Here is an 18,451-nt window from a genome sequence, read left to right as displayed (position 1 = left end):
TAGAGGACCAGGGCCGGAATATCACTAGGATCTAGTACTCTTATATAGAGCAGTATAGATCCTAGAGGACCAGGGCCGGAATATCACTAGAATCTAGTACTCTTATATAGAGCAGTATAGATCCTAGAGGACCAGGGCCGGAATATCACTAGAATCTAGTACTCTTATATAGAGCAGTATAGATCCTAGAGGACCAGGGCCGGTATATCACTAAGATCTAGTACTCTTATATAGAGCAGTATAGATCCTAGAGGACCAGGGCCGGTATATCACTAGGATCTAGTACTCTTATATAGAGCAGTATAGATCCTAGAGGACCAGGGCCGGTATATCACTAGGATCTAGTACTCTTATATAGAGCAGTATAGATCCTAGAGGACCAGGGCCGGTATATCACTAGGATCTAGTACTCTTATATAGAGCAGTATAGATCCTAGAGGACCAGGGACGGTATATCACTAGGATCTAGTACTCTTATATAGAGCAGTATAGATGCTAGAGGAAGGATCTAGTACTCTTATATAGAGCAGTATAGATCCTAGAGGACCAGGGCCGGTATATCACTAGGATCTAGTACTCTTATATAGAGCAGTATAGATCCTAGAGGACCAGGGCCGGTATATCACTAGGATCTAGTACTCTTATATAGAGCAGTATAGATCCTAGAGGACCAGGGCCGGTATATCACTAGGATCTAGTACTCTTATATAGAGCAGTATAGATCCTAGAGGACCAGGGCCGGAATATCACTAGGATCTAGTACTCTTATATAGAGCAGTATAGATCCTAGAGGACCAGGGCCGGAATATCACTAGAATCTAGTACTCTTATATAGAGCAGTATAGATCCTAGAGGACCAGGGCCGGAATATCACTAGAATCTAGTACTCTTATATAGAGCAGTATAGATCCTAGAGGACCAGGGCCGGTATATCACTAGAATCTAGTACTCTTATATAGAGCAGTATAGATCCTAGAGGACCAGGGCCGGTATATCACTAAGATCTAGTACTCTTATATAGAGCAGTATAGATCCTAGAGGACCAGGGCCGGTATATCACTAGGATCTAGTACTCTTATATAGAGCAGTATAGATCCTAGAGGACCAGGGCCGGTATATCACTAGGATCTAGTACTCTTATATAGAGCAGTATAGATCCTAGAGGACCAGGGCCGGTATATCACTAGGATCTAGTACTCTTATATAGAGCAGTATAGATCCTAGAGGACCAGGGACGGTATATCACTAGGATCTAGTACTCTTATATAGAGCAGTATAGATGCTAGAGGAAGGATCTAGTACTCTTATATAGAGCAGTATAGATCCTAGAGGACCAGGGCCGGTATATCACTAGGATCTAGTACTCTTATATAGAGCAGTATAGATCCTAGAGGACCAGGGCCGGTATATCACTAGGATCTAGTACTCTTATATAGAGCAGTATAGATCCTAGAGGACCAGGGCCGGTATATCACTAGGATCTAGTACTCTTATATAGAGCAGTATAGATCCTAGAGGACCAGGGACGGTATATCACTAGGATCTAGTACTCTTATATAGAGCAGTATAGATGCTAGAGGAAGGATCTAGTACTCTTATATAGAGCAGTATAGATCCTAGAGGACCAGGGCCGGTATATCACTAGGATCTAGTACTCTTATATAGAGCAGTATAGATCCTAGAGGACCAGGGCCGGTATATCACTAGGATCTAGTACTCTTATATAGAGCAGTATAGATCCTAGAGGACCAGGGCCGGTATATCACTAGGATCTAGTACTCTTATATAGAGCAGTATAGATCCTAGAGGACCAGGGCCGGTATATCACTAGGATCTAGTACTCTTATATAGAGCAGTATAGATCCTAGAGGACCAGGGCCGGTATATCACTAGAATCTAGTACTCTTATATAGAGCAGTATAGATCCTAGAGGACCAGGGCCGGTATATCACTAAGATCTAGTACTCTTATATAGAGCAGTATAGATCCTAGAGGACCAGGGCCGGTATATCACTAGGATCTAGTACTCTTATATAGAGCAGTATAGATCCTAGAGGACCAGGGCCGGTATATCACTAGGATCTAGTACTCTTATATAGAGCAGTATAGATCCTAGAGGACCAGGGCCGGTATATCACTAGGATCTAGTACTCTTATATAGAGCAGTATAGATCCTAGAGGACCAGGGACGGTATATCACTAGGATCTAGTACTCTTATATAGAGCAGTATAGATGCTAGAGGAAGGATCTAGTACTCTTATATAGAGCAGTATAGATCCTAGAGGACCAGGGCCGGTATATCACTAGGATCTAGTACTCTTATATAGAGCAGTATAGATCCTAGAGGACCAGGGCCGGTATATCACTAGGATCTAGTACTCTTATATAGAGCAGTATAGATCCTAGAGGACCAGGGCCGGTATATCACTAGGATCTAGTACTCTTATATAGAGCAGTATAGATCCTAGAGGACCAGGGACGGTATATCACTAGGATCTAGTACTCTTATATAGAGCAGTATAGATGCTAGAGGAAGGATCTAGTACTCTTATATAGAGCAGTATAGATCCTAGAGGACCAGGGACGGTATATCACTAGGATCTAGTACTCTTATATAGAGCAGTATAGATGCTAGAGGAAGGATCTAGTACTCTTATATAGAGCAGTATAGATCCTAGAGGACCAGGGCCGGTATATCACTAGGATCTAGTACTCTTATATAGAGCAGTATAGATCCTAGAGGACCAGGGCCGGTATATCACTAGGATCTAGTACTCTTATATAGAGCAGTATAGATCCTAGAGGACCAGGGCCGGTATATCACTAGGATCTAGTACTCTTATATAGAGCAGTATAGATCCTAGAGGACCAGGGCCGGTATATCACTAGGATCTAGTACTCTTATATAGAGCAGTATAGATCCTAGAGGACCAGGGCCGGTATATCACTAGGATCTAGACACAATCCTGCCTTGTACATCTCCGCACTTGCTTCTTTTCTTTTTACGCATGTCTTGCATTTAGCTTTCAGCCACTAGAGAAGGCGGGGTCTAGATGTCATGTGACTGTGATGTCATCCAGGTCCTTTCAGGAAACAGCGACCTCCCCAGCACTGCATATGGTTGAGTCTAAAATGTACGGGCTCCTGACAGGTTAGTGGGCGTGGACGGCTTGGTTGGTAGGCGTGAGCGGCTAGGTTGGTGGGCGTGGCGATGTCTTCTGTCTGTCCACTATAATGATGGTTCGCCCCCTCCCCCCCTGTCATGCTCCGGTCTTACCCCCAGACCCCCGCTCCTAGTATAATCACCGCTATGCCCGCGTGAACTTAGAAATACAATGTTTATTCTGTCTGGAATCGGTGGGCTGCATTTTGAACCCGCCCCATCACATGACAGTTACGTCATACCTGTCAGGAGCCCGTACATTCCAGCATTTTCCCACTGCACATACACTCTGGATTGGCCGGGAGCAGGAGGTATTGGACAGGATTACAGAGGTGTAGGGGCTTTCCTCTGTATCCTGACCTCATAAGCCCTGACCCTCAGACAGACACTCCTTCACCTCCAGGGGTCGCTATACTGTGTAACCTATAGAGCTATAGGTAAATATTTATGGTTAGAAGTGTGTCACATATTCCAATGTGGTCGCCATTTTCCCGGAGTCAGACCATCATTGCACCTGATAGATCTGATTTCCCTGTGACTTGCAGACTGCTGACATTAGTGTATATGCTTGTTCTGTTTATTCCTTATGGCTCTCACATTAGGGTGATCACAGTGAAAGCTATTTGAGTAGGATATTATTGGATGTTTGCTTCATTTTGCAGGATTCAGGAAGTACTGGTTAAAGGACTACAAATCCCAGAATCCTGTGCTGTATGACTTCCAGTGTGCTGTTTAGGGGTGATTGGCGGAAGTGTTCTGGAGATGCCCTTTAATTGAATCATGCCGGCAGGGTAAGACATGGCCTATACAATATGTGAGCCTTCACAGCTGATTGGAGGGACCCGTCTGCTAGTTCTTCACCTTGTGTGATATTGTTTTTAATTAACCGATTGAAGTTGCTGTATGTGACTATTTCATTGTTTGTGATCCTTTGTAGATTTTGATCATCTCCTAATGAGACCTTAGGTAAGGTATTCCACATTTCCAATCGCCTCTTGAAGCTGCCCATGTACGATGGACAAACACCGCATTAGTGAGAAGATACTGAAGCTGACCTTGGAGATCCTGTACCTGCTGACCGGAGAGGTGAGGGATCTGAGCACTTAAAGGGTTATTCCATCTCCAAGATCCAGTCTCAATAATAATATTAGCAAATACCTCCAAGTAGAAATGTAGTATAGTTCTCCTGATATAAAGGGAACCTGTCACTAGATTTGGGGCCTATAAGCTGTGGCCACCACCACCGGGCTCTTATATACAGCATTCTAACATGCTGTATATAAGAGCCCAGGCCGCTGTGTAGAACGTAAAAATCGCTTTATAATACCTAAACGGTCGCTGTGGTGGAGTTGGGCCATATGGGCGTCTCCGCTGTCCGATACCAGCGCCTCCTCTTTCGGCCATCTTTGTCGTCCTTCTTCTGAAGCCGCGGTGCATGACACGTCATACACATTCGCCGGAATTGAGGTCCTGAGCAGGGCAGATCAAAGTATCGTAGTGCGCCTGAGCAGGACCGGCGAGTGTGTATGACGTAGGACGCGTCATGCACCACGGCTTCAGAAGGAGGATGAAGATGGCTGAAAGACGAGGCATTTCACCCGACAACAGAAACACCCATATGGCCCAACTCCAGCGCAGCGCCCCTTAGGTGAGTATTATAAAGTGCTTTTTATGTTCTACACAGCGGCCTGGGCTCTTATATACGGCATGTTAGAATGCTGTATATAAGAGCCCGGTGGTGGTGGCTGCAGCTTATAGGCCCCAAATCTGCTGACAGGTTCCCTATAACTATGTCTCTTACCTTTTATGCGCAGGGCATTGCAGTCTAGGTATCCATGGTTACGACCACAAGCAACTAACTAACTGTCACTATATGAGTGGTCGTAACTAGGATACCTAAGCTGCAATGCCCTGCACATGAGGTAAGAGACATAGCTAATCAGGAGAACTATACTACATCTTTATTGAAAAGATATTACCCTTAAGGGCACTTTACATGCTGCGATATCGCTAGCGAGCGTACCAGCCCCTGTCGGTTGTGCGTCACGGGCAAATCGTTGCCCGAGGCGCACATCATCGCTAACACCCGTCACACGGACTTACCTTCCCTGCGACGTCGCTCTGGCCGGCGAACCGCCTCCTTTCTAAGGGGGGCGGTTCATGCAGCGTCACAGCGACATCACACGGCAGCCGTCCAATAGAAGCAGAGGGGCAGAGATGACCAGCCGGAACATGCCGCCCACCTCCTTCCTTCCTCATTGCAGGCGGGAGGCAGGTAAGGTGATGTTCCTCGTTCCTGCGGTGTCACACATAGCGATGTGTGCTGCCGCAGGAACGACTAACAACATCGTACCTGCAGCAGCAACGATATTAAGGAAATGAATGACGTGTCAACGAGCAACAATTTTTCACGTTTTTGCGCTCGTTGATCGTTGCTCATTGGTGTCACACGCTGCGATGTCACTAACGACGCCGGATGTGCGTCACTAACGACGTGACCGCGACAATATATCGTTAGCGATGTCGCAGCGTGTAAAGCACCCTTTATAGTATAAATTTCACCACACTCTCCAGGAATTTTTTCATGCAAAACGTGAATTTTATTTAAACAGATGGTGGACAGTAGAAGGCAAGGGGAATAGCGATAACCAATCAATTGACGTTTCGACCGGTAGGGTCTTTGTCACAAAATATCACTGAAAACAAAAAAATCAAGAATAAGTATTAATGTACACCCTAAAAAGTATTAGTTACATATATATATATATATATATATATATATATATATATCAATCACCATTATGTTGAGGGGATGAGTAAAATCTTACCTTATCTGAATGCTTAGCATTTGATTACTGGTTACCCATCCAGGATGGTGTTTGTCTTTTGTTTAATGCCTTTTGCTCCTTGACAGCATCTAGATACTTGAACTGTGTATTCTGTATATTCTGTAAATTTTGTATGTGTGTGTATATATATATATATATATATGTATATATATATATGTATGTATATGTGTATGTATATGTGTGTGTATATGTATGTATGTAACTAATACTTTTTAGGATGTACATCAGGGGTGGGCAATTAATTTTCCCATGGGGCCGCATGAGAAATTGGGATTGGTTTAGAGGGCCGGACTAATATAATTAACTCAGTTCTACCCAATATACTACATCACTACACCCCCTCCATATACTACACCTGTAATAAACTACACCACTACACCCCTATATACTATACCTGTATTATACTACACCCCCATATACCTGTAATATACTACACCCCCATATACATTTGTATTATACTACACCACTATATAATACACCTCCGATATACTACATCATTACACCCCTATATACACCTGTAATATACTACATCACTATACCCCATATACTACACCTGTAATATACTACAACTCCATATAGTACACCTGTAATATACTACATCACTACACCCCTATATACACCTGTAATATACTACATCACTACACCCCATATACTACACCTGTAATATACTACACCCCTATATACACCTGTAATATACTACATCACTATACCCCATATACTACACCTGTAATATACTACAACTCCATATAGCACACCTGTAATATACTACAACTCCATATAGTACACCTGTAATATACTACATCACTACACCCCTATATACACCTGTAATATACTACATCACTACACCCCTATATACACCTGTAATATAGTACATCACTACACCCCTATATACACCTGTAATATACTACATCACTACACCCCTTTATACACCTGTAATATACTACACCTCCATATAGCACACCTGTAATATACACCTCCATATAGCACACCTGTAATATACTACATCACTACACCCCATATACTACACCACTATATACACCTCCATATAGCACACCTGTAATATACTACACCTCCATATAGCACACCTGTAATATACTACATCACTACACCCCATATACTACACCACTATATACACCTCCATATAGCACACCTGTAATATACTACACCTCCATATAGCACACCTGTAATATACTACATCACTACACCCCATATACTACACCACTATATACACCTCCATATAGCACACCTGTAATATACTACACCTCCATATAGCACACCTGTAATATACTACATCACTACACCCCTATATACACCTGTAATATACTACATCACTACACCCCTATATACACCTGTAATATACTACATCACTACACCCCTATATACACCTGTAATATACTACATCACTACACTCCTATATACACCTGTAATATACTACATCACTACACCCCATATACTACACCTCCATATAGCACACCTGTAATATACTACACCTCCATATAGCACACCTGTAATATACACCTCCATATAGCACACCTGTAATATACTACACCTCCATATAGCACACCTGTAATATACTACACCTCCATATAGCACACCTGTAATATACACCTCCATATAGCACACCTGTAATATACTACACCTCCATATAGTACACCTGTAATATACTACACCTCCATATAGCACACCTGTAATATACACCTCCATATAGCACACCTGTAATATACTACATCACTACACCCCATATACTACACCACTATATACACCTCCATATAGCACACCTGTAATATACACCTCCATATAGCACACCTGTAATATACTACACCTCCATATAGCACACCTGTAATATACTACACCTCCATATAGCACACCTGTAATATACACCTCCATATAGCACACCTGTAATATACTACATCACTACACCCCTATATACACCTGTAATATACTACATCACTACACCCCATATACACCTGTAATATACTACATCACTACACCCCTATATACACCTGTAATATACTACATCACTACACCCCTATATACACCTGTAATATACTACATCACTACACCCCTATATACACCTGTAATATACTACATCACTACACCCCATATACTACACCTCCATATAGCACACCTGTAATATACTACACCTCCATATAGCACACCTGTAATATACTACACCTCCATATAGCACACCTGTAATATACACCTCCATATAGCACACCTGTAATATACTACATCACTACACCCCATATACTACACCACTATATACACCTCCATATAGCACACCTGTAATATACTACACCCCCATATGTCACACACCCTGCTTCCCATACAGCCTGCACCCCCATATCACACACACTACACCCCCATATGTCACACACCCTGCCCACATATCTCACCCTGCCTGTACCCCAACTTACCCCTCTCAAACACTCTGCACCCCTTCACATCCTTCTGTCAGTCTGCAGCCCTCATATGCACTCACCCTGCAGCCCCCCTCCCCCTCATGTCCCCTCTTTTCTTATTACCAGTCATCATGTGTCCACATCTCCTTCAGGATTCAGGCGGCACGGTGGCTCAGTGGTTAGCACTGCAGTCTTGCAGCGCTGGGGTCCTGGGTTCAAATCCCACCAAGGACACTATCTGCAAGGAGTTTGTATGTTCTCCCCGTGTTTGCGTGGGTTTCCTCCGGGTACTCCGGTTTCCTCCCACACTCCAAAGACATACAGATAGGGACTCTAGATTGTGAGCCCCAATGGGGACAGTGTTGCCAATGTATGTAAAGTGCTATGGAATTAATAGCGCTATATAAATGAATAAAATTATTATTATTATTATTATTATCTTGCTTTCTGCCCGGCCTCCTGTGTCTCCTCCCACACAGTCACATGGGCGTGACATCATCGCAGGTCCTACAGTGCAGGATGAATTATTCTGTCTGCTGTGCTGCTTCTTCTCCTGCACTGACTGTGCGGACCTGCACAGGATCTCTTCCTGCTCGGCACGCTGCAGCCCGGCTCCACTGCACCGGCTGAAGACGGGCGGGCCGGTCACAGAGAGCAGGCGGGCCGGATGTGGCCCGCGGGCCGCCCCTTGCCCAGGTCTGATGTACATTAATACTTATTCTTGATTTTTTTTTTTTTTTTTGTTTTCAGCGATATTTTGTGACAAAGACCCTACCGGTCGAAACGTCAATTGATTGGTTATCGCTAATCCCCTTGCCTTGCCTTCTACTGTCCACCATCTGTATAAATAAAATTCACGTTTTGTATGAAAAATTCCTGGAGAGTGCAGTGAAATTTATACTATATACTACGAGGGAGCCCGTTTCCCGTCTTCCAGCACCTCTTGATTTATTTGGCTGAGTGCACACTAATTTTCTATAATTAAAGTACCCTTTAGGCTTTGTGCACTTTGCTTTTGAACTCCCTATTTTTAGTAAGATTTTTCAGTGCATACTTCTGGTAGAAAGCTCCAACTTATGGCACTGATCTGTGTAGTCATAAATTGGAATTAATTCATCAGCCATAAGGGCATGAAAGCATCTACCTGCCTTTGATGTCTTTTTTTTTTTTTTTCTTTCTATATTGCTAAAATTTAAGTTGGGCTTATGATAATGGATTCTGGGAGCAGGATTTTTTTTTTTTGTCTTCCCAACTTCTAAACATGAAATGGCATCCTGTATGATGGTATTAATGCTTAAAGGGGTTGTTCACGCTTGGGATGAAAGTCTATGATATGTGACTGCAGACTTCTGAGTCCTGACAGTGTGCAGTGTATGCACTGTCAGGATACTTCAGTATTGCCTGTGTGGGCGGGCATTCTTCCGCTCACATTTTGATTACATGCTTGTCATCTCTCAGTTCACTTCTATTCAGAGAGTACAAGCACATCTAGTTGACACGTGACCACTCACCGCTTCTCTAGTTGAGAATCCTGACAGTGTGCACACCGCACAGACTTTCATCCCAAGCCAGGACAGCCCCTTTACAGAGAACCGGTCATCAGGTCAAAAGTGTCCAGTTTTTGATCTTATTTTATTCCCACTGATCCCCTATATTTTGATTTTTTTGCAAATCTACCGTGTGATTCCACAGATATGAAAAAAAATTTTATTCCTAATTTTTATGGTCTTTACCCCTTAATAAAGTCCATACAAATATTAGCACTAAACGAAAAGGCCCATATCTCCAAAATGATTTGTTGGATTTTAAAAAAGAACCCCACTAAATAGTCATGTAAATGTATACATTCAATAAAATAAGAGTAAAACCTGTCCACTCTTTAACTGGTCATAAATACTCTATAATGGGATAAATCTGGCAAAGGGACTCCTTGTTCCTTAGGTCAGCCATACACGTGAGCCATGTAGGCCTACAGCTCTCTATCACGTTGCCTCTAAACATGCATGAAGACATTGGCTAAGTGCATAGATTTAATGTGGAGTGTATGTACACCATTAATAGACATCTTTGGGTTATATCCAAAAGAAAACCAAAGATGGGACCTGTTACAAGCCAATACATATGCTTATTTTTCCCAAAAGTAAACGGGGCTGTATGGCCAGTATTACCCTGCATAGAACATCAGGAGGCTTTGGTCAGCTCACTGATTCATAAGAAATGTAAGAAGATGTGACCGAAAGGAAAAAGCATTGTGTCAATGTATAGACCATGTGAGTCTCCAGTACATTGGGTTCTATTTGTCCATATTTTTCAGGATTACTCAGTGGTTAACAAAGCTGGTAAGCATGTTGGAACCATCCGGGGCATTCCTCGTCAGCCAGGAGAGTTGTGCAAAACGGTGAGCCCTGTCATGAATTCTCCACCTTTATCAGAGGTTTATGAAAAGAACAATGAGCAGAAGATCCTGGACCTCACCAACAAGATCATTGCTCTGCTGACTGGCGAGGTGAGCCCTACTGGGAATACTGGGATAAATATTATACCTTAACCCAAGGGGAGATGATGACTGAATCATTGTGTGTGCCAGGTGCCGATAAGATCTGAAGATATCATTGTCTGTTTCTCCATGGAGGAGTGGGAGTATGTGGAAGGACATAAGGATTTATACAAGCACCTCATGAAAGAGAATTGCCCATTCCTTGGTTCCAGTGGTAAGATCAGATCTAATGTCTAATGGTCTTTTTTTAACATCAGAACATGTTTTAATTCATGATTGTACAAGATAAATTTACAAAGCATTAGGCCCTTCAAAAATTGTTGACATATCCACATGGACAGTACCTCTATAGACCTCAAAAGCCTGACTGCCCGCATGTCTGCCAACCCGAACTTACAGCCTCATAGACCCATATAGAGGCTACAGGTTCGGGTCGGAAGACCAATAGTCAGTCCACGCATTGTGATTTCAATGCAGATTCCGAAACACGCTTGTCTGAACCTGCCAATACTGCCAGCTCAAAAGATCTGGAAAACAACATGGCACTTAAAAACCAATCCGGCAAAATCTATGCTCCAAGTCCAAATGTCTGCACCCACACCCCCATTCCAACCGCTTCTGAGTCCCACAGTGTGTCTAAAACGCAGTTAGCATCCAAATGTATGGCAATGGTGTCACCATTTGAGCTCATTTAACAATCTACGGGGTGCAGTTCTCCAGAAACACTAACTAGGTACAATGTACTGCGCACTAAACTGGTATATTTGCAATTTTCACTGTGCTACATCCTCTGCATGCGTTTTATAAAACCACCCATGGGACCAAAGCAATCACTGCACTTCTAGATGAATTTGTGAAGGGGTGTAATTTGCAAAATTGGCTTTAGTTTTTTTTTCTGCTGTTCTCTCACTTTAGCGTCTCTACAAATGCTGCCCAGAAACTACCAGCAAAATCTGTGCTCCAAAAGTCAAATGGCACGCCTTCCTTCTGAGACTTGCCATGCTGCTAAATAGTAGTTTCCAATAGCATATGCCATATCACCATGTTTACGAGAAATTGCATAACAAATTGTGTGGTCCTTTTTACCCATTACCCCTTATGAAGGTTTTCAGGTAATATAACACTTATATATTTAAGGCTCATTCATACGTAAATTTTTTTAATGTACGAGAAAACCTGACTGATTTTAATCACTGATTTTCCACAGAGTTTCATCATTGTGGAGGGAAAAAAAGTTTTTCCTCCTATCTATCGGTCAGTGACAGTCAGACAACACTTGGATAGAATCCTAATGATGTCAGATTTTTTTGCTGCCTCTTTTTGGTAAAGCACGTCATTCTACTGTTTGCAGAAAATGGAATAAGGACTACAAAGAAAAGAGCACAGTACCTACAGTCAGATATGGTGGAGGTCAGAAATGTTTTGCTGCCTCTAGCACTGGGTGCCATGACTGTGTGCGAGGAGACACTAAGGCAAGAAACAAGAGCAATAGGGTCTTAACTGGCTACAATAGGGGCAGGGATGAGATTGTAATTTCCTCACCTGGGATAGTTGTGTGTAACACAAGTATTGATGCGTATGTAACAGACTGCTGAGGAATTGTTCTGAGGAAGGGACTAGATTGCCTTGAAACGCATGGACAAATAAACCATTTTCAAGTCACCGTATTTTTCCGATTATAAGATGAACTTTACCTCGCAAAAAATTGGGAGGAAAATTAGGGGTGCGTCTTATAATCCGGAAGCTGTTTACTGGGGGTGGTGGAGCGGTCGCAGGAGCAGTGCCGCTGGGCTGCAGGCGCCATCCTGAAACTGTCGGTGGTGTGGACTTCAAATAATAGCGCCCGGAGTCAGCGCGTGTGCCGATGGAGATCTCGGTTCATGATCTCATCTGCGCATGCTCCGGTCCATTGATCCCCCTGCAGCGGACTTAAAGTAAATGGTATATATAAGAATAAGGCTGCACATCAAACTTAGATAATGGTATAATGCCTCAAGCATATGGAAAAATATTGGAATATACAATGAAAAATGCTACTTGCTAATTTGAACATGTGAATAATGAATTGCATACCTGCCATGAATATTAGGAAAAAGGAGATATTTAGCAATCGCATTGATCAATGTAACTGAGCCCCAAGGCCTCGTCAAGGTATATCTCTATATTGGGGTCCCTAGCTCTGTGACCCTAACTGTGTGTCATCTCATTGCAATTAAAAACTGCTATGGGTGGAGAGGGGTAACTAAGGACTTTCTTATATAGGAGATGGAAAAAACATGGCCGAAAGGGGCGGAGCTGTGTTCACATTAAGAAAAAAAATTGTTTTTCTGAATGTGAACACAGCTCCGCCCCTTTCGGCCATGTTTTTTCCATCTCCTATATAAGAAAGTCCTTAGTTACCCCTCTCCACCCATAGCAGTTTTTAATTGCAATGAGATGACACACAGTTAGGGTCACAGAGCTAGGGACCCCAATATAGAGATATGCCTTGACGAGGCCTTGGGGCTCAGTTACATTGATCAATGCGATTGCTAAATATCTCCTTTTTCCTAATATTCATGGCAGGTATGCAATTCATTATTCACATGTTCAAATTAGCAAGTAGCATTTTTCATTGTATATTCCAATATTTTTCCATATGCTTGAGGCATTATACCATTATCTAAGTTTGATGTGCAGGCTTATTCTTATATATAGTATGTATTTTTGGCTTGCACATATATATATATATATATATATATATATATATATATATATATATATATATATATATATATATATATATATATATATATATATATATATATATATATATATATATATATATATATATATATATATATTAGTGCTCACTTCAGTTATCCTATTCAGTTAAAGTAAATGGTGTCTGGAGGTGGCGCATGCGCAGATGAGATTTTGAGCCAAAAGCTCCATCTGTGCACACGTCGACTCCAGGCACCATTTCTTTGAAGCCCGCACCACCGACAGTTTCTGGAAGTTGCCTGCCTCACTGCGCTCGCAGCGAGCATCTGGGACACCTGCCGCACCGCTCCCAGCATTGCCCTACTCCACCACCGCCCCTGCCTCCTGTGACCCCGATCCTATGCCGCCCGCTCCCAGTAGGACACCACTGGATTATAAGACGGACCCCTTTTTTTTCTTACCTTTTTTTTTTTTCCTCTAAATTTGGGGTGCGTTTTATAATCCTGTGCTTCTTATAAGCCGAAAAATATGGTAATCTATTTGGAATCCTTCTTGTCCATTGAGACAGTGCAGGGGAACCACATTTTATCCTGATCGTCTCCTATAACAGTGTGTAAGGCATCATGAAATCTAAAGACTACCAAGGAATATAGTGCCCAGTTCCAGACCAAAAGTTAGGACACACCTCCTCATTCAAAGAGTTTTCTTTATTTTCATAACTCTGAAAATTGTAGATTCACATTGAAGGCATCAAAACTATGAATTAACACATGTGGAATGAAATACTTATCAAAAAAGTGTGAAACAACTGAAAATATGTCTTATATTCTAGGTTCTTCAAAGTAGCCACCCTTTGCTTTGATTACTGCTTTGCACTCTTGGCATTCTCTTGATGAGCTTCAAGAGGTAGTCACCGGAAATGGTTTTCACTTCACAGGTGTGCCCTATCAGCTTTAATAAGTGGGATTTATTGCCTTATACATGGGGTTGGGACCATCAGTTGTGTTGTGAAGAAGTCTGGTGGATACACAGCTGATAGTCCTACTAATAGACTGTTAGCTGCTTTTTTCTTGCCATAATACAAATTCTAAGTAAAGAAAAACAAGTGTCCATCATTACTTTAAGAAATGAAGGTCAGTCAGTCTGAAAAATTGGGAAAACTTTGAAAGTGCAGTGGCAAAAAACATCAAACGCTACAAAGAAACTGGCTCACATGAGGACCGCCCCAGGAAAGGAAGACCAAGAATCACCTCTGCTGCGGAGGATAAGTTTATCTGATTCACCAGCCTCAGAAATCGCAGGTTAACAGCAGCTCAGATTAGAGACCAGGTCAATAACACACAGAGTTCTAGCAGCAGACACATCTCTAGAACATCTGTTCAGAGGAGACTTTGTGCAGCAGGCCTTCATGGTAAAATATCTGCTAGGAAACCACTGCAAAGGACAGGCAACAAGCAGTAGAGACTTGTTTGGGCTAAAGAACACAAGGAATGGACATTAGACCAGTGGAAATCTGTGCTTTGGTCTGATGAGTCCAAATTTGAAATCTTTGGATCCAACCACTGTGTCTTTGTGCGATGCAGAAAAGGTGAACGGATGGACTCTACATGCCTGGTTCCCACCGTGAAGCAGGGAGGAGGAGGTGGGATGCTGTGGGGGTGCTTTGGTGACACTGTTGGGGATTTATTCAAAATTGAAGGCATACTGAACCAGCATGGCTACCACAGCATCTTGCAGTGGCATGCTATTCCATCCGGTTTGCGTTTAGTTGGACCATCATTTATTTTTCAAAAGGACAATGACCCCAAACACACCTCCAGGCTGTGTAAGGGTTATTTGACTAAGAAGGAGAGTGATGGAATGCTACGCCAGATGACCTGGCCTCCACAGTCACCAGACCTAAACCCAATCAAGATGGTTTGGGGTGAGCTGGCCTGCAGAGTGAAGGCAAATGGGCCAACAAGTGCTAAGCATCTCTGGGAACTCCTTCAAGACTGTTGGAAGACCATTTCCGGTGACTACCTCTTAAAGCTCATCAAGAGAATGCCAAAAGTTTGCAAAGCAGTAATGAAAGCAAAAGGTGGCTACTTTGAAGAACCTAGAATATAAGACATATTTTCAGTTGTTTCACACTTTTTTGTTAACTATTTCATTCCACATGTGTTAATTCATAGTTTTGATGCCTTCAATGTGAATCTACAATTTCAGAGTCATGAAAATAAAGAAAACTCTTTGAATGAGGTGTGTGCAAACTTTTGGTCTGTACTGTATGTTTCCAATTCATGTTTTGAGAATTTTATAACACTAGTCGTTAAACTTAAATGGACAGACTGTCAGTTTATTTTTTGTTAAATAATGTAAGTCAGCCACTAATTTGAGTTCAGTACTACCGTATATTATATTAGTTTTAATGTGTCTGTTGTCTTTAGGTTTTGATTACCATTTTTTTTTTCTTTTTTAGATTTTTCAAGCTCCGACAACTTGTCAGTGAAGCTTAATTTTCATATGCTATCCCCTGACGTTGCATGTGAGGATCATTTAGTAACATTGTGTAATCCAAAGGCAAAAAACAGTGTTTGTGAATGTGAAAAAAAGGTCGCTCTCCGAGTAGATAATGACCAATTCACTAACTTGTCCACCTCTACAAAATACACACAAACAGAACCTGCTGACAGTGAAGAAATAGTACAAGGTGAGGACACAGATGAGGATGTTATTTTCATACCCCCAGAAAATACTCAGATGGGAGTTTCTTCAGATACCTATAGATCATATAATGAAGGGAATCCTAAAGACTCTGAATTTTGCCTGCTCACTGAACAGATACAAAATACACCCGATGAGCACAGAAGTGAGCTGTTGTCTTGTGAAGATGGCATTCTTGCAGTTGACAATATTTACAGGCCAACATGTCTCAAATCTACGGACCTTACAGACCACTCAGCACAATGGGGAACCAATGTAAACTTTGAAGAATGTCCTATCAGCCCAAACCTCATAAATACCCAGTATATGTCTAGTTGTATTATTGAGGTTCAGCCTGTTTGTGAAGAAGAAAATGTCATCGGCACAGATGTTTACACACCCGCAGCCCATAAAACACCATTGTATACATCTGACAAAATAGAGGAGATACCCATTGCATGGGGCAAGGATGTCATTTACACCAACGTTTATACACCTGGTGAATTAACACAAGCAGATTTATCTGGTATAAAGAAAGAATTGGTTTCATGGAAAGATGGAAACCTGGAGCTCCATAATATTTATATACCCTCAAAACCAATGGAAGATAAAGCAGTGGCCACTAGTGGTAGAGATGATACTGTACAATGGAACGGAAGTCATGATCGATCACACTCTTCACCTTCTCTACATAAGATACCTCCTCAAATTAAGACTGAAGGTCCTTTTACAGACTACTATGAAAGTCCAGGAGAAACCCAACCTACTCATACTCCAGTTAATCCAGAAGATTACAGTGACAATGCCATTAAGATGGAAATGGTGAATAATATGTCTACAGATCATGAAAATGATAATGGCAGACCAAAATATACTATATCCCAAATATATAGTTGCTCTGATTGTAAAAAATGTTTTTCCAGTGGCACAAATTTAGTCAAACACAGGATGATTTGTAGAGGTAGAAAGCCCCATGTTTGCTCCGACTGTGGGAAATGTTTCGCTAGCGCCTCCTATCTTGTCATACATGAGAGAATCCACACAGGGGAGAAACCATTCTCTTGTTCTCACTGTGGCAAAAGCTTTAGTCGGAAACCAGATCTGATCCGTCATGAAAGGATACACACGGGGGAGAAGCCATTTGCCTGTCCGGATTGTGGTAAACGTTTTACCAGCGTCTCCAATATTTTTATGCATCGGAGGATTCATACAGGAGAAAAACCTTTTCCTTGTGCAGAATGCGGCAAGCGGTTTATTAAAAAGTCAGACCTTGTCCGCCATGAGAAAATACACACACGATAGAAGCCTTTGCATTGTCCTGAGTGCAAGAAATTGTATAGTTCAAAGATGTATGGCCCCTCACTCAGAAGAGGGGCTGGAGACTGCTCAGGGGGATTGATTACTTATTTCCTGTATGTATTGTGAAATAAAAAGATTAGTTGACATTTATTATAAAGAGGTAATCACAATTGAAAGTTATTTCCTATCCATGGAACTGTCAAAAATAGCTGAGCGCTCTACATGGAAGACAATGAATTACGCAGAGGTCAAGAATATGGACCTCCAATCATGGCGGAGCCCTGTGCTCGGGATCGCTCCACCTCCATATGACCAGTACTAAGTGAATAGGGAATAACTTTTAAAATTAAGGGTCTCACTTCTGTCTGCAGGACTCTATAAAAATTGTCAGAATAAATGTAGATATTTAATGGCTTGCCATGGGTAGCACTGCTCTCCCAAAACATAACAATAATAATATTTATTAATTTATATAGTGCCATTAATTCCACAGCGCTTTACATACATTGGAATACATACTGTCCCTATTATTGGGGCTGCCAATCTCAATTCCCAATCAGTATGTCTTTGGTGTGCGGAAGTTAACCGGAGTACCCGGAGGAAATCCACGGGTCATTCCATGTCAACTGAACCAATGATTTTTACCTCTATATTTTTAATTCTTTTGAGATTTTGTTATTTGGTTATAGCGTGTCAGTGAATGCAAAATGTGAAGAAAAAAAAATTCTAGATATTTTTATTTATTTATTTATTTTTTTAATGATTTTCAAAGTTCGGAAAAAGTGTGAATTTCGGTGTTGCCTGCCTTTACATTTCTCCTCATAACCCAGGCTAGAGAAAAGATAGAGAAAC

General features: G+C 41.8%; 1 protein-coding gene across 1 annotated transcript; it reads left to right on the top strand.

Moving 5' to 3' along the window:
* The first annotated feature begins 3,387 nt into the window (after positions 1-3,387).
* LOC142311238 (uncharacterized) lies at positions 3,388-17,756 on the top strand. The gene is made up of 6 exons (XM_075349457.1): positions 3,388-3,601; positions 3,827-3,955; positions 4,102-4,250; positions 10,730-10,921; positions 11,003-11,126; positions 16,077-17,756. The coding sequence occupies exons 3-6, from the start codon at positions 4,179-4,181 to the stop codon at positions 17,600-17,602; spliced, it is 1,914 nt and encodes a 637-aa protein (XP_075205572.1). The 5' UTR covers positions 3,388-3,601; positions 3,827-3,955; positions 4,102-4,178; the 3' UTR covers positions 17,603-17,756.
* Positions 17,757-18,451: the final 695 nt, after the last annotated feature.

The sequence above is a fragment of the Anomaloglossus baeobatrachus genome, chromosome 5 (genome assembly GCF_048569485.1).
Source record: "Anomaloglossus baeobatrachus isolate aAnoBae1 chromosome 5, aAnoBae1.hap1, whole genome shotgun sequence".
NCBI classification, from domain to species: Eukaryota; Metazoa; Chordata; class Amphibia; order Anura; family Aromobatidae; genus Anomaloglossus; species Anomaloglossus baeobatrachus.
This window is presented reverse-complemented; position numbering and strand designations above follow the sequence as displayed.

What these genes read in the sequence shown, in the direction of transcription:
- LOC142311238 (XM_075349457.1), top strand. Translation starts at nt 4,179, where the DNA reads ATGGACAAACACCGCATTAGTGAGAAGATACTGAAGCTGACCTTGGAG. An exon ending in TGTACCTGCTGACCGGAGAG is followed by an intron (nt 4,251 to 10,729) that starts GTGAGGGATCTG and finishes CATATTTTTCAG; the next exon opens with GATTACTCAGTGGTTAACAA. An exon ending in TTGCTCTGCTGACTGGCGAG is followed by an intron (nt 10,922 to 11,002) that starts GTGAGCCCTACT and finishes TGTGTGTGCCAG; the next exon opens with GTGCCGATAAGATCTGAAGA.